Source organism: Pterocles gutturalis, unplaced genomic scaffold (assembly GCF_000699245.1).
Source record: "Pterocles gutturalis isolate BGI_N339 unplaced genomic scaffold, ASM69924v1 scaffold13664, whole genome shotgun sequence".
Lineage (NCBI taxonomy): Eukaryota > Metazoa > Chordata > Aves > Pterocliformes > Pteroclidae > Pterocles > Pterocles gutturalis.
Window position 1 is genome coordinate 89 of NW_010130819.1, and position 22343 is coordinate 22431.

A 22343-nucleotide genomic window follows, 5' to 3' on the forward strand; every position below is an offset into this window, starting at 1 on the left:
TTTTTCCCCCCTTAGTGCTGTATTAGCAGTTTCATTTGCATATTGCACAATTATGTTACGATTTACACAGCACAAAGATGGGTAGACAAAAAGTCTCCTCTAAGAGACAGAAAGTGATAATCCTTCTAATCAAGCTTCGGGTATGCTGACAATTTAAGTTAGAGGGGAAGAGAATTCTCCTTAAAGAGGCAAGATAAAAAGGTACAGAGCTTGAGAGCACATTTGTTCTGGAGAGAACCAAATTTCATGGGGCATGCACAATATGGTTGAAAGGTATTGAGGAGCAAATAATTCCTCTCTACTGATGAAGTACAGGACCCACACGAAAGAAGCTTTTAAACAACAGTTGTAGAGTTATCTATCCTTCCTGAAGGCAGTTTGTCTGGTCTGAGTTAACAGCGGCCACTTAACTGCCAGAGCAGCGCACTCATGGCAGTTGTTCACAAACATCTACAACACCTAAGCCTTTACTTCTCTGAGATCACAATCAGAAGAGAAACAAACACTAAAAGCCATCTTTTTTTAGAGTATTTCAGACAAGTGTGTTTATATTTGAGTTTGATTAAAGTTATGCCGCCTTATTCAATATACTTGGAAGGAATATTAAAGCATTGAATCAGGGTCATGTCACTTGCTCATGCAGAACCCAAGATACTGCTTTTGCAATGCCAACAGAACTATGCTCCAGAAATCAACACTGAATGGCAAAGAACACAGCCCTGTCTTATAAAAGACAATAAAACCAAATGCTGTGGGTTTAAGAACAGTAGTGCTCAATGAACATAACTTTTTGGAAAGGTTCAAGTTTTAGGAAGAGACTGCTGTTAAAATTTCCCTTATGAACTTATGGTGTCTTCAAAAGCTTGCATTATATTCTGGAATTGCAATAGCTTGAAGTTTAAAAATACCAGGACACAAAACACTCCAGGATCACATCATCTCCCTGTCAAGACCGACCGATTTCACTAGCTACGGTGGAAATTCAAGTTCACACCTCAGCCTATCGCTGTGCCCAAACCTATGTGCTTCCTGATTAAAATAAGGGCTCTGTAACACCTACCAAGACTCTTCAAGTTCAAGTAAGGTGAAGTTACAATTTCACCACATGTTTTACCATACTCCACTCTGGAAAGCTATTTTAGTCTGCCTTGAAGCAAGATGCCAACACAATTAAGGAATACTAACACTATACACCCACTGTTGTAACAATTTTCCCCTCATCCACAAATGGAACTGGCAACTGTAATATTAGACTTTCTTAAAGAAAAACTCAATGTAAAAAAGCAATGCTTTTTCCACTCTGCTAGAGCTTGACTCAAGTCTAGAAGACTTGTGACTGGAGACAAAAAGGCTTGGAAAGGAATAAAAAAAATCTTAAACCAAACCTGGACAATGGAGCCAGTGTTTGCAGCTCGCTGCTAAATAACTGGAAGACTAACAGCACCAACACAAACCTCATTTTGAAACACAGCTCACTGATGACAACAAGAGCCTAACTGAGGGATTACTGTTACCACAATACAGGAAGACAAGTTCATTCCATGGTACTAGGGTATCTTCTAGAGGGGAGAAAAATACCAGGTGTCCTACCCCAGGAATTAATGAGTTTGACATATGTTCCCAAATTGAATCATTTGCATTACATTTAACACCATACAAGATATTTGTCACTGGGAAAGCCAGAAGTTCAAGAAATAGCATTCACACACCCACTAAGCACATGGTCTGAAACAAATTCAGAAGCAATACTGCTTAACACTTCAATTAGCCAGTACAAAAAAAAAAAAGATTAATTTTCTCCATATTTTAACCTTCAAATGAGCAAAGCAACTGCTTTATTTAATTCATGCATTCAATTTGAACATTACATGCAGAGCTTGTAAGCAAAATCTGTGTTTCTTCTGAACTCTCAAGTATTAAGATATCCTTTTGTAGAGAAACTTAGCTACTCTTTCTCTAGAAGCACGAGTTTTCAGACACTCAGCATGCAAAAGGACAGCTTACCAACAACATGAAGTTCTATGGGTGCATTTATTTATTTAACAGGTAAGCTGGGAACTAGCAAAATATAATAAGCTATTCAGACCCTTTATACACCCATGCAGCACAATACATACCCCTTCTTGCTTTGTGAATAGGTTGAGGCAGTCAGCCAGGGCCTCACACATTTCCTGGGATACTTCAGAGACCACACCAACTTTTTGCAGGAGGGGAGAAGATAATCCTGAAAGCACAAAAGATTAGTAGCAGTAGGGGGACACTGTAAACCACAGGATTCTTTCTATTACTTTTTCCTCTAAGTAATATAGACATAGTATTCATATTCTACAGGAAGGCTGGTACACTTCAAGATCAGCACAAAGAGAGGGCAAGCAAAAGTAGCACTGAAGCAACATAAGTTCTTTCTTTTGCATCCTTTCCCTAGTACTGGTATAAATGGCACATGAAAGTTTCTCTTTCAGCACAGCTTAGAAAGCAGAGGTAGTAAGCTCTGGCAGCAAGACACTGGAAAAGTGACTAGCAATGATCTCCTTTTAACCACTTTCTAGATTTAAAATCCTCATAGTTGCTGGGTGATAGAATTCAAATACAAAGGATACTGCACTGGTTTAATACAAGTTGAAGTGAGAAATGCAGGGTTTTTGCCTTCTGCCATGGTATTATATAGAATAGAAAAAGCTTACCACAATGCAGCTGGAGATTTAGGTTTGAAAACAGATGGGGAGTTACAAGGACACTGATCAATAAAAACGGAAGGAGATCTTATTTTAATGGACTCATCTTCTGGATTAGTACAGCTTGCAGAGCACTGCCACCTCTCATCCTGACTTCTATGACCCTTTATAGAAGGGACTACATGTCTGCAACCAGCAGGAAACCATGATAACCCAATCAGATGGTAGAAATTATTTAAATATTTGAGCTCATGTTTGAAGTTTTGTGATGTGCTGCAGTTCCTCACAAGTCAAGCAAGCCATTCTCTCAGGAAGCATACTTGTTGCAATTAAAATAAGTGTTCATTCAGTGGCTGCAGACTCCAGGATCAGTTGAGACCATTTAGTAACACAGGTGCTTCAAGTTGATGTCACACCAACGAAGATTAAGAGGTTCAGCCGTGAGTTCTTGAATTTTGCAACTTATACTGCTTGTGCAGGACAAGGCACAGTACATATCCACACACAAATTGTTGTTTTTGATACCAAAGCTCACTACTGACTGGAATTAGGAGTTTCTACTTAGAACAGCTAGTATCTCTAGAAGGAGGGGAAGCACACTGAGTGCAGGAGCAGGAGACATCTTTATTTGTAGTAATATGCATAAACCTCAAAGATACCTGGATTTAGAATAGCATGTTGAGACAATTGGGAAGAGAATTCTAAATATCAGGCCCCAAGACAGCCATTTTTATATCATTAAAATGCTCTTGGGAGAAGTTCCACGTGGAAGGACTTTTAACTCAGAAATTTGCATTCTTCTGGAGCCAGAGGTCTCGCATACTGCCAAAAACACCATATCAACCTGACCTGAGAACTGGGAGAGCTGCAGCAGTTTTCTCTGCTGAGATGTACAGAGGTTACACATGAACCTGGAACCAGCTCACTGAGCCATCAAGTTATATTCATTATGAGGAAAATAGGAACTTATTACTGCTATTGGCCAAGACTGGCAGTTTCTAGGAAAGATAGTATCTGTTTTTGCTTTACTATAGGTTTTGATTACTCAAGTTGTGTATTTTTTTAAAAAAAGTTAGTCCTCACTGGTTCTTCAGGTCAGCAATATGGGGTCAGAGAAACTGCCCCTACATGTGTCAAAGGGAATCTATCCACACCTTACACTCATTTTCAAACAGCTTTTCGTTAAGAATTCAGTTTTATTATATTATTGATTACAAAGGCTTCCCAATAAAACTCATATGTATTATGAAACTTCACTTTTCTTTATGAAATAAGAATTTGGTAAAAATTCATTTAGTGCAAGATAGGTTAATATCACACAGTAACCTACCCCAGTAGCACACAGAGAAAAAGTTGTACTTAGACTCCTTTTGGGAAGGCATAGGGATGGAAGAGGAAGAACTTTTTTTCCCCCAAAACTGCTACTCTGTTACAGACTATGGATTTGTAGAGATAAACACCTTGTTTTCTAGTTTCAGCATCATCAATTTTAGTCACAACATGTAACTAGGACTCAGGTTCAAAGGAGCAACAGTCAAATGTTCTTACAGAAGTCCTTTGTGGACTACATGGAGCAACTTCTGTACGTGCTTAAGGCATCAAATGAAACAAGTTCTAATCTCTTAACAACTTGATTCCTCTGCTGTTTTTGGCAGTTATGCTACAAAAAAAATCCAGGTACATGTTAATTTAAGAGTTATCACTTAAAATGAAACTAGAGAAGTTCAACTCTGGCATAACACTCATGGCAGTACTCTGTGGAACACCATCCCTCACACCATGCCTCCAGTTCCCTACAGAGTCTTGTGATTTCACTTCACAACCCAGTTATCCTGCCTCAGCTTTCACTATGTTTCTACTCACTACAAGACAGGTTTTTTTAAGGGAAAGCTAGAGTAAGACAGCTAGCTCTTTGTACCTGTAGGGGACACTTATGCTCTGCAATAAGCTACCAACTACAGATTTTTTTAAAACCTTGAAAGTGAACCCGTATGTTATATTCTTACAATACTACTCAGTAAGCACTATATCTAAAGGCTGTTTCACTACATTCTCAGTCACTAATAAAATTTCTTTCAACCAACATACTTGTTAGTGGTTTTACCAAATCAGAAGTCTTAGTTCTCAGCAATTATGTTACTTTCTCTGAATCTTTTTTCAATAAGGAAAACAGTCCTATATTTTCAAGCTCCTGAAAATTTAATCTCTGTGAAATTAAAGCATGTGCTGCTTAAATTAGTTGCCTGGTAACAAACTGCATTTTAGAAGAATAAGTTTTACCTTTTGCAGCATCCAAAGATTTAACCATTGCAAGAAAGTCTGAAATCTCTTTACTGAGTCTTTGTTGGCATGCTTGTGCTTTCTGAAAGAAAACAAGGATAGCTAGTTCAGAAGTGCCTTGTTCTAATGACCATGTATGTTTATTCTCTTAACTACACTGCAATTTTTTAATTTAGAGAGCATTAAATCTTAACAAAGATTCCCAGTGACAGAGATTGATACATTAAAACAAAGAAATTACTTTTAAGTACCATCAAAGACACACAAGCAAACAAGATTTATGTGCATTATATCACTGACCAGCTTTTGTCTTAATTAGCACAGCAAACCAAACCCCAAAGCTATGTTGTAGTACTGCTTTGGCATTTTCCCTCCTTTTTCATTTAAAAGTTTGAAAACCCAGGAAGACCCATTGCTTGTTGTTTGACAAACCTAAGGCCAAAATAAGCAAAGGCATAGGTTAACTAATGTATGGCAAGTACAGTGACATGCAGGAACCCATCCTAAGATCATATTCCAAGCTTGCATTTCAACTTGGAGACAGTTATCTATTAGATGCTACCATCATCTTCTGTAGGAAGATGGGAACTGCCAGCAACAGTTATCCTCTCATCTTCTTTCTGACGTGAGCTACTTTTGAGTTCTTGCACTAAAAGGTATGATACAAGCCACTTGGAATTCAGTCACATTAAGATGTTTGCTTAAGTGTCAACTTTCCCTTAAAGTAAAAGGTTGCAGAAGTACATGTATGGCAAAAAGCAAAAATCACAGACTGAATGCTAGAATTATCAAGGAAGACTCATTTCCATTAGAGCTCTGAACAATCACTGTAAACGCACCTAATGTGACCTGAGGTGTTAAAAGGATCATTTCTAAGACATTTCATTGCCTGTTTTATAGAGGTAGAGCCTGCTGAAGATTAGCTTTGGTATCCTCAGTCTTGGAGCCACCAAGTACAGTACACAAGGCTCCCTCTCCTGGCTGAAAGTCTCAAGCAACTTTCTACCTTGCAGTAGTTCTGTAAAACTGAAAACCAGAACCCTATAGCTAAACATACCATTTTATGCCTACAGTCCAAACAGGAATACAAGACAGTAAGCAGTGCAAATATAAGCAGCATTTATGCATCCATAGGACAAAAGAATCATTACTTTTAGATAGAAGTACACTAAAGTATTTCAACACAAAACAGTAATAATCTGCAAATGCCTAGATGCATGAACCAAGTAAGTACTCAGCACGTACTTTCAGAGTATCCTGTAGGTCTGCAACAGATACTGTATCATCATCTTCATCATCACTACTCAACTGTTCCTGTGTGCAGTAATGAGTGCTATATGCAGAGTGTTCTTCTATTGCTTCCAGCCAACTCTGAATGGAAAGAAAAACAGGGTTAATACACATTTCAAAGGTCATCCTCACAAGGCAACAGCATACATGCAAAAGAAATTAAAATTTTCTGTTGATGTTTGAATAAGATATTAATTAGTAAAATGAGACACCTTAAAAAGCAGAAAAGAAATTGTTAAAAAATTTAACGTATTGAAGATGAGATACTCTACAGTCAGAGTGCCACAGACTTAACTGATGAAACTTTAAGCACAAATGTAACCCACCCCTCAGTCTATCCAAGGTCACATAAAAAAAGTCCAATCAATAAGGACTAGGGAATGTATTTTGCATCTTTGGGTTTCTGTTCAGACAGTAAGGTCCCCATGACAAACTGCCTTCTTACACATGACAAACTCTGGGTACAAAACCTCAAGCACTCTCATACTTAAGAGGTAGAGTCTTTTCCCATTCATCAAATCAGAATGGCTGAGATTGGAAGGGACCTCTGGAGGTCCTCTGGTCCAACCTTCCTGCTCAAGCAGGGCCACCTAGAGCTGGTTGGCCAGGACCATGTCCAAACACCTTTTGTGTATTTTCAAGGATGGAGTCTCCACTGCCTCTGGGCAACCTGTGCCAGTGCTTGGTCACCCTCCCATTTTTTCTTATGTTCAGAGTGAACCTCCTGCGTTTCAGTTTGTGCCCACTGCCTCTGGTCCTGTCACCAGGCTCCACTGAAAAGCACCTGGCTCCGTCCCCCTTTGCACCCTTCCCTCAACTGTATACATACATTGACAAGATCCCCCTGAGCCTTCTCTTCTCCAGGCTGAGCAGTCCCAGCTCTCTCAGCCATTCCTAGTACTAGAGATGCTCTGGTCCCTTTAATCACCTTAGTGGCCCTTTGTTGCACTCTTCAGTATGTTCACATCTCTTGTAGTGGGGTGCCCAGAACTGAACACAGTAATCCAACTGCCTCTATCTGTACTTCATCTCTAGTTAGTACACCTAGTACAATAGTAACTACACTACAAGTAGCCCTAAAAAAAAAGTTACTCTTGTTTCAGATCCACCTTTTAAGAAAACATAATTAGGTCATCTCAGATAATGGCTAAGAGTAGACTGTACCCTTAAACGTTCTTTTGTTTGGGATAATGAACTATGAAGGAAAGTGCAACAGACAGAAGTTACAATAGAAATTTACCCCACTGAGAAGTTAAAGAAAAAGAGGTAGTTAGACTACAGGGCATAATACAGGTATAAAGCTGTAAAACAAGGTGGCACTAATTTTAAAGAAGAGAACAACAATCTGTCCATTTCTGCTATTTAGTCCATAGTCATGCTAAAATATTCAATATATGCACTTATATTACATCCTGATGATCAAGATACTGAACCCACTACTAACACATCCATAGTGAGTGGAATGCAAATTACTCATTACAAAAGTTATTACATTTTATAGCCTTTGATAAAGAGTCATTATTACCTCTCTAGTTTGAGAAGGCAGGCTATTTTTAGGAATCTTGAAACAATGAACAGTGTCATCAAAACATCTGACAGAAAAGAAGCAACTGTCTGTAGATTTTACCTAAAGTAACATGGAAAAAAGACAACATTAGTATAATGAATCAGTAAGAAAAGACCCAACTGTTGAGAGTGAGCAAGGTAGAGAATTACTCAACTCAGTTTTTGCCTCAGTTTTGATGCAAAGCAACTATAGATTACAAAAAACTTGGTCAGAACAGTTTTGCAAAGTGAGCTGTCATGCACTTAGCTTCTATATTCTCATTCATGATGTAAGGTAAAAAATTTACATTCACATATATTTGTGCCACTTGATTCAGACAAAAAATCTCAGCAACGGTACAAGACCATTAATATAAAGGAATTTGTAGATAAAGAAAAGCAAGAGTTGCTTTTCATATAGTACTGTAGTTTAGCAGAACTTGCAGCTGCAATCTATAGAACTAGGACAGGTTACTTATAGAAGAAAAAGTACTGAAATGATCCTAAATGCATTCTCCTTAAACACTGCATCTTCCTGTGTATTATACACAACACCTGGCTTGTCTTTCCTGTCCTCTGTCCATCCCTTGCAATTAAGGAAGTTTTCCAAAAAGTTGCCTTCAGAATCAATATGCTGATCTCAGTTGGGGAACTGAAGTTACACAATCAGTCACAAGTAGCAAGTGACAGCTACAGGAGGAAACAGAGCTTTGCTATTCTGTATCACACGCTCTGAACACTTGCTTTGCACAACTGAAGAGGCATGCTTTTAGGATGCCTTATGTTTAAATCTTCATGACTTTGGAAAGTAGTGAAGGAACTTGATGGTCACTTTACATGCAAGAATACTTTGTCAGAAACCTGTCAAGAAACAGCACATGCTTTTTTCCTTTTGTATAGCAAAGGCATGCTGACCAATCTAGCTGAAGTTTTCATTGTCTAGGTGTGGAACACCATCACATAAAAAAACCAGCAGTCATTTCACTTCTTACCGTGCAGACAGCTTGTGTTAGATGCTTGCATCCCTGACGATGATCATTATTTACTGCATCAGCTCTTTGAAAGAGAGAGAGATTTAATAAACTGAAGATGAAAATTATTTAAATCGCTTATTAGAAATTTAAAACACAGAACTTACTGTCTCCGATACCAGGAAAGGACTCCATGTTCTAGAACTATCCAGTAGAGTTTCCAGCCAAAAAATCGAGAGCTCTAAAAATTTACAACAAAAACAAAACAAAAAAGGCCAGGTAAGGTTAACAGTTGAAGAGTTACTACTCCCATAAAGTTTGAGAGCTTGAAGGCTATTACATAAAACTGGCAATCATTAGGAAAACATTTTAGGTTTTACATTGTGATCACAGTAACCTGAGAATACTTTACAATTTCAGTGCTATTTTCTTTTTTGGAAATACATGAAGACTGAAGTTTTGTTGAGCCTGCTATTCAGTAAGAACAGAAATATCAAAATGCTGCATTTTTTAACATTACAAGGGTCACTGATCACCACATAATTCTACTTTATAAAATCAAACAAGAAACAAGACACACTGAGATATCAAATTACAACACTTTATCTTTCACAAACTTTAGTACATCATTGTGGTCTAAGAATAGTTCCCTATATTACAATTGTGAGTGAATACATAGGAAAATTTACACTGAAGAAGACTTCAGAGTCTTCAAAGATTTCGTTAAGGAACACAAAAATTAAGCATTCATGTAGAAGACTAATAAAACTTAATTTTAAACAAGGGAAAAAACCAAGATCACTTGAGTGTCAGAACAAAACAAGCTTTAAACAAGTGTTTGACTGGCATCTTCCCTCTAAGTTTTAAAATTTCCAGAAGAAGGTGAACTTGCAGCAAAATATGAGTTATACATTATTAGAGAGCAGGATATCTATTCAGGAAAAAAACCAAAACAACATTTTGCCCACTACATAGTCCGGGCACAAAATCTTACCACAGCAAAGCTTTGCCACAAAATTTACCAAGAAATGAATAGAGGTTTTAGGGACTGAGGTTAAGATTAAAGTGCCATGAATCTGCTAACTGCTCCACTCAGCCAGCCCATCTATAATTCATTAAATATACTAGATTAAAGTCAAGTCATTTAACAAATGTATTATTGAAAAGCTCCCTCATTTATCAACTCTCACTTAAATACAGAAAATTACATACTTCAAGATCATATAAGCAAATAGCTTCTAAAATATAGAACAGGAAATAGAAGACATACCTTCCATAGGAGACCTTCATATCGTCTCAGGGGTTTGTTGATAACCTGCATAGAAATTAAGGCTTATGTAGGCATAGCTTCAACCAGCCTTGGCAAGTGGCATTTTAAAAGGGTACAGAAGTTCCTACCTTTCCAGTTTTACCTCCAAGTATCAGTTTCATTTCTGCACCTTGGGCTAGATCAAGGGGTGTCTGATCTGTTTAGAAACCAAGACAAGGCATGAGAATTTGATGCATATAAACCTAGATGCACTCAACTTAAAAAAGAATCACACTGACACTCTGTTTACCCATTCAAGTTAGGTCCCACAAGCATCTAAGTTTACTTGCAATTGGGGAACATAGGCTCCTCAGGGACAGAAGACTGAAAAGGCTTTGAACTTTGCGGCACTGAACTGCTCTTCAGAGTTCTGCTGGCCACAGAGAAGGCCTTTGCTCTTAAGTTTGGTTTTGCACTTCAGGTATACAGAACAATTCCGAATATTTACAAAAATCAAGACAGAGGCATTTTTAATCAGATGATGACATATGCAGATATCATGCAGACTGTGTATAAGATTTTCCTAGATTTGCTTCCATTAGAGGCCTTCCAAAAAGTCACTTTGTCTGGGCCGCACCTTCAATTTTATCACGGTCTTTGTTACCTGTGTTCAGAGCTTAGCATCAAGAAAAAAAGCCAGGCAAATTTCATGGTTAAGACAGACAGCGGGTAGATTTTCTAAAAATGGGTAAGTTTGGAAAGTAAAAGCATATATAGTAAGTACTTTGCTACAGTTCTTAAGTCTCTTGCAATTTAGTCAGTGTTGGCCTTCCTTTATTAGTGATATTTATTAGTGATAGAAAGCTTGTAAAGCACTGTAAGATTTTCTGTGAACATGGAAGGGTAAGTAACATAGCTTACAGAAGGTGTTAAATTTCTGTCTCCTCTTAACACTTTATGTACTTTCATTTGGTACTCACTATTTTTGTTTCTTATTTTAGGATCTGCTCCGTTTTTTAGAAGTTTCAATGCACAGTGCTTATGGGCACGGTATGCTGCACAGTGCAATGGTGTGTTCCCCATCTGATCTGTACAGTTGATATCAGGTGGTTTGGGCTTGTTCAGCTGGAAAAAAAGCAAAGTTTTGCTTACTTATCAGTTTTCCTCCCTCTCCAGATGCCAGGTTCATTCTTTTCAAAGTTAGTTGTTCCTAACTAGGATACTTCAGTGCAGATCTGGCAACACAGCAGGCACGTTGCTAGTATTATGAGAAGAGCAAGGACTACAACTATCAACCAAGATGTTCAGCTAGAGTAAGGATCTTCTCAGTTTTTTTGTTTGCTATACCCCTTCCACCTCTACTGCATAACGTGGAAACATTTATCCTGCTCAACTGCAGAGCACCAGAGAGTTTCTCAGCACTGCAGTTCAGTCATTTATATTGCTAGAATAGCCCTGTTTGATTCTACTGACAGAATCTACTGTTCTCCATAGAAGACTCCCAAGCACAGTCTGAAAGCACAGGCCAGTGCTAAATCCAGAACAAGTTTGTGTGGCCACCTTGTTTCAAACAGTAAAAACTTTGTACAGAAGGGTGGCAGGCCTGCTAGGCTCAGTGAGAGCTATCCTAGGCCATTTCAAAGCTCCTAGTATAGGCAGTCTGTTATACAAACAGTTTTGCTACATTCTGAAGTCTAACTATTGTGGGACTTTAAGATTAGAGCAGCTATGTAACTGAGGAAAAAAACCTGAGTTTTACTTGGACATGATATAAATGTTCTGAGAAACCGACTTGAAAGAGAAGAGTCATTAAGCATGACACTACTAACTGCCCTAAAATACCTAAAATCCACTTCTACTCAGATATGTGGCTATTGGATAGGGGATGGGCTAGATGATCTTTAAAGGTCCCTTCCAACTGAAACCATTCTATACAATATCAGCCATTATAGTTAAGCTTCCAAGCCAGAGAGGACTGTCCTAATACAAAGGCTAAGTTACTGTTAAGCAGTCTTAGGAGATCAGAGTCACAAGTGCATGACAACAGTTTTAGAGAAACTCAGTTTAAGCCTTCTGCATTAGCTGTAGGCTATCTTAGAGAAATTACTCCATAATAAAAGAATTCCCATGGCAGCAGTTTAAGTTAGCATCAACAGTAACCATATTAAATGTGCTCCAGAAATAGTCCTATAAAGGATAAACTGCTACAGCTGTTATTTACAGTTCAACTGAAAAGAGAACACAAGCCAAAAAAAGACAGCTTGTGGAAGTATGACCTTGTTAATACTGAGGTCAAATACTTGAATTCCTGAGGATTCCTAGGTTTTAGCTCTGACCAGCTGTTTTACATCTGCCTTATCTCTTTCTCTTCTGACTTCTTGCCTCCACACCTTTTAAGCCACATACCTGTGCCTTCAGCAGCTTATACCTCACTGGGAATCAATATTTTGAAGAAAGTTTCATGCATCAACTAATTGAGATAAACAGCTCTCCAGTCATTTCAGTGAATGTGCAGTATGTTTGAGAACTCACAGGAAGAGCACACTGGTTTTGCCTCAAGTAGACCACAAAGCCAGGGTTAAGATTCAGCTACTGAGGGTCCAAGCTTTTAGTAGCTAAACACACTGATCTAGTGAGACTCTTCACAAAAAAGCACAAAAGTCACTACTACCATTTGACTTCAAGAAACTTCAACAGAAGGTGCAGTTATAAAGTTGATATATAAAGTTTATATAAAGTTAAACTGTATGCATGAAAAGGAGAAAAAATGGTCTGAAGTCCAATTAGAAGGTTTAGAGAAACTGCATGGTTAAATTATCTCTTCCAGACAATTGTGTTACTGTATTCAGTACAGTCTTTTTCGGTAAAAATAATTAAGATAAGGGAGAATTAACAATAAAAGCATATCTTTCAAGTAAGTGGCACTCTGTTCCCAAAACAGGGCAGTACAGAACAAATTCTGGTGTGTTAGGTACTACAATAAGAGTAGAGGTAAGCAGCTAAATTTTCATGAGCATAATAGCCTGCTAATTAAAATATATATATATATACTGTAGGAGTAGAAAGGCCTGAAAATCAGTAGGCAAAGTATAAGGAATTCTCAAGATAAAGGGCAGTTCAAAAGAGCTACACAAATTTCCACCCAGGTATCAACCTAAGGGTAGGAAAGTCAAGGAGGTTTACACCATAGAGCTATAAGTGGACAAAGTTCTTTGGACTTCAGGAGTCAACAGGAATTTTAAAATTGTAATTCAGTGGTCACAGGTCCAAGTCCTCACCAAAGGATTCCAAGAAAAACCTGATACAACCCAACTTAAAAACTGCCTCAGGGTCAAAAATGTAACAAGTACTTTGAAAGTTTTAGAGGTCAACATATAGATGTCCTCACATACACAGAGCTCAATTATACTAAATCTAAAGAAAAAAACCACCTAGAAATGAAGATGTTCACAGGAAGAGTTACATGCACATGCATGGTTATATTCCATATGAGAGAAAGCACAGTCCTTTAATGACAGATTTCTATGAGTCGTCACCTTTTCCTAGTTTTTTACACATCAGTTTAAGGCTTAGTCAGCAGGCATGCAGCATCAAATGCAACAAATGTTACAAATTACCAGAATCAAGAACAGTTCACTTATGCCAGTGTATTAGTTACAATTAATACAATCACAACAGTGTATTAATGCACTGTTCTTCCAGATCTTAAGTACTGTGTACAGCTCTGGTTCTCCCTCCATTTCAAAAAGGATAGTACAAAAAGTACACATAAGAACTACAAGGATGACCAAAGATTTAAAAACAGTTTCCATGCAAGGAGACAGAAAGACAAGGCCTCTTCAGACTAGAAGAGGTAAACTTAGAGGATGGAAATAATTTTGAATAGGTGTTCACTCTGGCTTCTAGGCAGAAGAGAATGTCAAATTTCTCAATATACAAATCTCACATTTGTGAATTTTCCATTAGAAGCAAGCAGAAGCATTCAGACTGCTTTGATACCTTACAAGGTATTACTAAAGGTGATAACTAGCTAGAAAGTGTTCCATATTGCATGTCTTACTTACGAGGAAACTCCTCAGGACTCTCAAAATCTTGAGTTCAAGCACTGAGACCCTGCTTCAAAAACCAACTGGATATGGTCCTAGGCAACCTGCTCTAGTCAATTCTGTTCTGCAAACAGGAATTGGACTAGATCATCTCCAGAGGAACCCTCCAGTCTCGATTCTTCTGTGATTTGCTTCTCTGATAGCTTTACCACACCATGGTATTGTTCAGCTTGAATTGCTACGAGCGCACATGCACACATAGTTTTCAAGTCCTGCTTATCACAAAATTGGGTTGTACAGATGGCCATCCATTAAAAACTACAGACTGCAGCTGCAATGGATGCCAACGACAAAAACTAAGCTTTAAAATAGGCCATACCATGGTGAAAACCTGAGCACTCAAGACATTACAGTATCCACAAAAACATAACAAGCTTATGACAGTAGATCTAGAACCATTACACTTCTCTTTACAACTGAAGAGTTTTAACTTGAAAGAGGGTGAAAACCATTGTTTTTGCAGCCTCAAGGAAGGAAACCTGAAAACCCTTGAGGGTTCAGCACCTTAACAACATAATGTGGTGCACATCACTAATATTCTAAAGTCGCAGCACTTTGAAATGCAATGCCTAATGTCACATGCTGTTCCGTTAACATTATGGTTTGAAATACTTGACACAAAACTATTACAAGCACTTGAATTCTTACCAAGGCAGTCAGTTTCCCCGTTTCCCCCTCTCTTGCTGCTCCCAAGAGTTCTTCTTCCCATTTCCTTTCTTGTGTCCTTTCCACTGCTATTAAAAAAAAAGAACAACCAAATTTAAGGTCAGTCTTGATAAAGTAGCAAGCATATATAAAGTACAGCATTCAAGAAAATACACAAAAACAGGCCTAGAGAAATAAGAGTTTCCAGTATTATTTATTTGGGACAGGTATAAACGGAATATTTACTCAGAAAAGTTTGTGTCAGAGCAAAAATATGTTCAAAAACATGTAATACTTGACAAGATGTGTGTATACATATGTATGTATATATTTTTTTAAACACTTACAACCCAACCCCACTCCCTAGTAAAAGGGAAAACAAGGGAACTATGCAGCACCTCCATCAGATCTGCTCTGTGTTATTTATAGTTTCTCTTCTACTATTCCGGTCATCCTACATAAGTTTTATTCTTCACTAACAATCCAGCAGATGAGCAGCAGAAAGGACTGTTATCTGTGCGCTTGCCATATACATATACATACATATACAGTCTGTGGTGTTGAACACAGGACTTCATCAGTATTTATGGACATCACATAATACCAGGAAGCAACACAGCTCTTGAACTCTCCAAAACCACACGCAGTGAGCCTACATAAGTATTTGGACACCATCTCCCTCACTTTCAACACCAGTGAAGCAAAAGAGGAAACAAGGGGAAGGGGTTTTTACTTTTTTTTCCTCTTGACATAACCTCTACGACTGTAATAGCAAGTCCTAAACTTGATCTAAAACTGGGTCACCTTTGCAAATTGTTCAGAATTTTGCTCTTTAATTATTTTGCTGACAAAGTAGCTTACTATGCTTGACTTGAGCTTTTCGTCTTCCAGTGAGCTAAGGCTTTAACTGCCATGTCCCATTCAGAGCTGTAGCAAGGATTACCCCAACAGGACTGAAATAGTTACTTGAATAATGTTATTAGCATTCCTGATACTTAACTCTAAGTCACTTGCAGACATATTGCAAAAAAACCAAAAAACAACCCCAACTATCAGTACTGCAGACAAAAACCAGAAACTATCCTTTTTTTCTTTCTAATAATAAAATTTAAAGAGAAAATTCAGTTGAGCTTCTGTAACTTGCAAGAGAAAAGTCAGCTTTTAGAATGCACAAGTGTTGAGAAAAAAAAGACTGTGACCTATTAAATTTACCTTCCAACATGTTTCTTATGTCTTTATCATGAGTAACTTCTTTTGCAGTCTCTCCACTCCCATTAACAATAGAAGTATCAGCATTATGCTGCAAGAGTAGCATCACCACCTCCTGGAAAACAATTTGAAAAACACTGCTTATCTATCTGTTTTGGCAAGGCCACAATCAGGCTTTCCAGCTATTGACATGCTGTAAGATGAACAGTATAATGCCTTCCCACCACTGCTGACTCACAAAAACAGGAAGGAGTGTTTTAGAGAGATACGAGAGTGGGACTCACTGTACACTGTTCAGCTGTGGCATCTCCAACATAAAAAAAAAAAAAGGAGACATGGACCTGTTAGAGAAGGTCCAGAGGAGAGCCACAATGATGGTCAGAGGGCTGGAGCACCTCCCCGATGAGGACAGATGAGACAATTGGGGTTGTTCAGCCTGGAGAAGAGAAGGCTCCAGGGAGACCTTATAGCAGCCTAACAGTACCTGAAGGGGGCTACAGGAGAGATGGGGAGGGACTCTATCAGGGAGTGTAGTGACAGGACAAGGTGATGGTTATAAGCTGAAAGAGGGCAGATTTAGATTCAATATTTTGAAGACATTTTTTACTGTGAGGGTGGTGAGGCACTGGAACAGGTTGCCCAGGGAAGCTGTGGATGCCCCATCCCTGGAGGTGTTCAAGACCAGGCTGGATGAGGCTTTGAGCAACCTGGGCTAGTGGAGGGTGTCCCTGCCCATGGCAGGGGGGTTGGAACTGGATGATCTTTAAGGTCCTTTCCAACCCAAACCATTCTATGATTATGAAAACCATGGACCAGTCTTCTCCTGTCTACAAAGGTATTTGTACCATGTTTTTGTTTTGGACAGTTATGCCAGCTAGGCAATATGCCTACGTCTTTTCAATGCACTGCACCAAAACAGATAAGTAATTTTTAGACACTGTAACAACATCTTTTTGAAGTTATCTTACTGCTGGTATTTTCTTGCTACTTCTATGATTGAGGCTTAAAAAAATGCAAACATAGTTTACCTTACGTCCTGTGAAAGCTGCACGATGGAGTGGAGTGTCCCCCATGTCATTCAGCACATTCACTTCTGCACCAGCCTAAACAGCAAGACCAAAAGACATCTGAATATCCTTCCAACAAGAACTACATAGCTATTCCCTTTGACTGGGGGAAGGAGGAGGGCAGGACACTAATGCAGGCCTCGTAGCAAATCAGACCAGAACTCTAACACAGCCATCCTTGAAACAAAGATAAAACATGTAAGATTCATAACCAGCCTTCTACAAACCACCTGAAAAAGGAAGCCTCCTGTGTTTTTTTCCAGGCATCTCTCTCACTTTTGAGAAGGTATATAGTGAACAAGTTTAACACAGGGAGTGGGGGTGTTGTTGATTTTAGGGAGTCAGGGTTTTTTTTTGGGGGGGAGGAAGTGTTCAAGAAAAAGAAAAAACACCACAAAACCCCAAACAGCTTACTGAAAGAACTACAATAGTACTGGATAACATACATAGACATTATTACAGATGTACACAGAGTAACACCAGCATCCTGGTGCTCCTGCTTTAACAACTGGCATTCTCTCTGCACACCTATCACTGCTCTTTCACTTGAAGTGAAAAAACTCCCTTTTCTTTTCTACAGTCTTTGTCTTGAATCTCCCTTCCTCTTGTCACACACTTTCTTCATCCCATACGTTTTCTCTGAAATCAAGACTGCTTGCACAGGCATTGTTCCAGGTAACCAAGAACTCCTACACTTCTTTTCTTTAAGCATTCATTCTACACCACTTTAGCTAACCTCTGAAGAGGTCAGAAAGAGGGCAGGACATGTATGACTATCCAATGTTTAGATCGCATAATTTAGCCAGCTTACTGCTGCTTGCCCAAAGTTAACTGATGAACCTGACTCCAGTTCCACAGCTCTGTTTCTGATAATACCTCATGCACACACACTTTGAGCACAAAATCTAGGCACAAGTACACAGACACAAACACATATGCCTAGCTTTCAGGGATGCACATTCTTCTTTATTATTCCACTCATTCTTTAAATAATGCCCTATCAGCAAAGAAGAAAGCACGAAGTTCCACTCTGGAAGTGTTGATAAATGCATTAATTGACAAAACTTTACCTTTTGCTTTAAGTAGCCCTCTTAGATCAAGAGCAGCATGATCTACTGAGCAGGTGTGTAAGCTAGAGAAGAACTCGTCAAAGAAATCTCAACTTTGTTTCCTGCTTTAGTCACAGTTATGGCTGGTAGCATTTATTCTGAGTGAAATTCAAGTTTAGATTAGCTAACTTTGTATTTGAGGCTGTTTAGCATGTTCCTGCCATCTACAGCAAAAACCTTTCAAACAGGAATAGGGTGTAACAGTTAGAATTGGTTGAAGCCACCCTGACAGCTGAGGGTAAAAAAATAAATTCATCCAGAAACAACCACAAATGCAGTGCAGATGTGGCTATGAAGATACAAATAGGTCGGCTTTGACCCGAGTTCCATAATTTCAAAGAAGTTAGAGAGAAATAGTGAGTCAAACTACATTAGCCTGTGCCTGGGAAGAAACACAAGTTACTTTCCACAGAACTCTGGACATACTTCTATGCACAGCATCCAATTAGATAACACAGATTTTTTTACATTTGAAACACTTTAGCCTTTTCTGCAACTCAGCACATGAAATTGCCTAAATTATATAGTATATGTACTACAGTAAGCTAGATCAGGCCTTTGAAACATTTACATTACTAGTATGACATGCTGGCTTACTACATACAGATATCCACTGAGCTTGAAAAGGGCTGAAGCTTTCACAAGGGCATATCTATATACCTTATGTCTTTAATTCCTATATTCAGATGGTTACACAGACAAACACATACTTCATGAGAAAGTTAGCTAAGTACTGATAGCTGTAAACACTGTTCAGACTAAAAGCTTCCTATTACTGTATAGACTTCCAGTGTCACTATTTTGAGTCCCTGCTGATCTTAATACCACAACTATTTCATTCCTTAGTTTTAACAATCAGCTTAGTTATCTCTGTGTTTCATGCAGATAAACTGTAGGAGTGGCTCCACCTCTCTACAAAGCCACCTTTCTTCTACCACAAAAACCTGAAAAAATAGTAACTGCTTCTAGCATAACGAAGAATTTTCTGCCTTATACACAGAGGCAAATAGAAATATACCTTCAGCAAATCCTCTACCACAACAGCATGGCCGAAGTAGCATGCAAGGTGAAGTGGTGTCCAACCCATATTAGATTTACTTCTGCCTAAAAGACAAAACAGGTAAACTAAGTTTCGGTCACACAGTACAAAATAGATCTTGTCACATGTTGGAGGCTGGCACAGATGATCATCATTCACAGTAACAGTGAAGTACGGAGGCTGGAAGCATCAATACTGTTCACATCATCCAAGTTCCTAAATTGGGATGCAGTCTGAGAGCTTTAGATTCAAATCTACAAAAACTTTCAGAAAAGAAGGAAGTCACAGTCTGATGGAGAATAAAACTTTTGTTTTCATGTAATAGCTTGTTCTTGAACAGTAGCAAGAAGCTTCAGTTACTTTCATTCACTATCAAAATAGCACAGTAATTATTAAACTAAAACAGGTGGGATGGCTTAAGGTAGTGTTTTTTGTTTTCTTGTGCTTGTACTCAATTTTACTAAAGACAGCCTTACTAAGTATCATGATTTGAAATCTTTGTGCACGGCAGAACTCATGTACCATCTGCAGCTGCAAGGCTCTCCCAAGAAAAGAAACTATCACTCATGCTTTAAAGAGAGAGCATTTAAAGCATGTCACGGGGGACTGGCTGCATGAATAAAATTCAAGAACTGTCCTACAATCACTTCTTTAGAAGCAAGATATTGAAATTATTAGAGATCACTAATTTAACAACTCATGTTAGTTTCCAATTGCAACACTCAATTGTAATAAAGAAAAGCTAATTTGTGCTTTGTTTTTACCAAGCAACACACCCACAGCATTCTAAGTGCCACCTAAAAGCCTTTTGTATTTGGAAGCAAAACGAAAATGAGGCATTAGAAATAGTCTTGAAGTTACTGCCACCATAAGTTTTCCCTTTTCATGTATCCTCAAGCATTGAAGTCTGGAACATGCATAACTTGAGTTTGCCCTGAGGGGACAAGCCACTAGCACAAGGAAGAAGAAAACTGCTGGTCTTGCAAGTTCATCATTCTTTCTGCTCCCATATTACAAATTAACATTAGAATGTGGTTCATGGCTGAAATATTTTCCCTTTTTTTATAATTGATTCCAGATGACATTTCTGCCCTTTTTCTTTTGTTATTTGGTTTTCTTCCTTCTCCACTCCTGCTGTTGGTTCAACCCCACATTCATTATCTGCCCTTTATCCCAGTCTGGCCCTATGTGACTGATAGGCTCAAATACCACAGAAGATAGATACTGCGTGGATCACTAATTCTGGGGCTATGTATGCTGGATAACGTACTAAATGGACACCACTCATCCCTCAGTCTAGTAGGGAAGAAGGTTCTTTCAAAGAACACACAAGGTTTGAGTTGCACTTAATTCATACAATTAGCCTGAGACAGTCATTAGTTACAGCACAGACAAGACAGTGCTGCTGCCAAGGAATTTGGTCATGGAAAAAAATAATCAGGAACCTGGCCAGATTTGTAGTTCTTACTCAAAGTGCTAGAGGCCCTTGTTTTGCATCCACTCTGAATGTTTGCATTTCTGATGTTAGCTGACCAGTTACTTCTCAAGCCCTTGAGGTGTTTGTTACTTCTCTTCAAGTGACCACAAGTGTTTGCACTTTTTAATTATTATTTTAAACCAGGACATTGTTACACCGGGGAGAATGCAAGGATAGGAAAGTAGAATAAACACAAAGAAATAATTCCCCTAGGCCTCCCTCCCAGTTTTTTGCTTTAATGACAGCTAGCTATAAGTCTCAAGCATTACCATTTGTTTAGAGAATGGAGACAAATTAAGTAGTCATCTGGTTGTGGTCTGTCACCCTACTGTGCCGTCATTCAAATGTATATTTTGACATAGCACACTATTGACCACTGACCTTATTTCAGTTTTCTTACTTTGCAAAGTCCTAGGTATTCTGGTTTTTTGTATTTAAGGAGAATAAGCCAACAAAGACAGCCTTAGAAAATATTATTGCTTTGGATTAAATCCAGTGTTAGTGCTGTTCTAATGTGGATACCTTATTTTGAAAACAGCAAACTGAGAAAACCAGAAATGGAAGTTTACACCATTTGGCTGAATTCTCATCAAGCAAGTCTTGCTTATCTGCAAGTGCTGACTGGCTAGAGTCCAGTGACAACCAAACAAGTAGGAGAAGCCTGGATTTATTTTCTCGCCCTTCACTTTGTCTGAAATTAGGAAGTTTGAGATCACTCTTGTCAGACTTCACGCTTGTGAATCGAGAGCACAGGCTCAGATATAAGCTCACCCTTGGAAAGACAAGACATATTTTACAAGATGTTGAAGGCATGCTTTGACACCCAGGCACATTAATGTGTCAGACTTATGTCTCCCAAGGCATGCTCTGGGCAAAGTTTACACTCCCTCCAGTACAGCCTCCCACCTGCCCCAGAAGTACTTTATTCCAAGCCAGGTGTTATTGCCACATCAGATGCGAGTCCTGAAGGAACTGCTGCAGTATTGCAGACATTCCCCATACCTTGGCTTTCTAGGGATATCTGATTATCCAGAAGGTAATGACAGAAGGACAAGAGTCTGTAGGGAAGAGAAGGAAGATTGAGGGTTGCAAAAAGTCAGTTATAGTCCACAGCCTGTATTTTAGTTAGCCATAATGTGGCTGTGCAATTACTGTCTGGTAGGATTTCACAGATCAGGATTTCTTGCAAGACAGTGGTTTTGGTACTGAGGGGACAGAATGGCAGGGGTAGTTATACTGCAAAGGCTGGCTAGCCTGAATTTGTTTTAGACTATTTCCAACAGGGTACTCTACAGGTGCAAAGTTATTGAAACAATCAGTCTCTGAAGAGTGACTGGGGAAGAACAGAAATTTAACTCTGAAGTTTCACACAACCAGAACAGTTCCCCCAGAAAACACTTTAGTTACACTTCTGTCTCCTCTAACATTTAGAAGAGCCAGAACTTAGAGAACTGATTTCACTGTGTATAGATTCCACATTCAGAACTACTTTGTTTAACCTAAACTACCATCAGCACATTCCCTCTAGCTTCCCAAGACCTCCCATTAGCAAGCATGTATTAGCTGGCTGGCCAGGTACTGCTAAACTAGAAGTCAACAGCTAAACACCATCTTTCCCTTCATTACCCGAGTCTCTTCTGCCTAGCTGCAGACTTTCACAATACTAACACTTGACTTCAAG

General features: G+C 38.7%; 1 protein-coding gene across 1 annotated transcript in view; it reads right to left on the reverse strand.

The window, feature by feature from the left end:
* Positions 1-2117: 2117 nt before the first annotated feature.
* The window catches only part of LOC104466816 (oxysterol-binding protein-related protein 1-like), a gene marked incomplete at its 3' end in the record, with an annotated part of 21740 nt that continues 1514 nt past the window's right edge, over positions 2118-22343 (reverse strand). The window contains exons 2-14 of the mRNA XM_010080364.1: positions 19165-19250; positions 16999-17073; positions 15974-16085; positions 14765-14850; positions 10991-11135; positions 10160-10227; positions 10032-10076; positions 8929-9002; positions 8783-8846; positions 7771-7872; positions 6201-6326; positions 4956-5037; positions 2118-2224 (exon numbers count right to left, since the gene is read on the reverse strand). Of these exons, the coding sequence (XP_010078666.1) occupies positions 2118-2224; positions 4956-5037; positions 6201-6326; positions 7771-7872; positions 8783-8846; positions 8929-9002; positions 10032-10076; positions 10160-10227; positions 10991-11135; positions 14765-14850; positions 15974-16085; positions 16999-17073; positions 19165-19250 (1172 nt within the window). The remainder of the gene's footprint in view (positions 2225-4955; positions 5038-6200; positions 6327-7770; positions 7873-8782; positions 8847-8928; positions 9003-10031; positions 10077-10159; positions 10228-10990; positions 11136-14764; positions 14851-15973; positions 16086-16998; positions 17074-19164; positions 19251-22343) is intronic.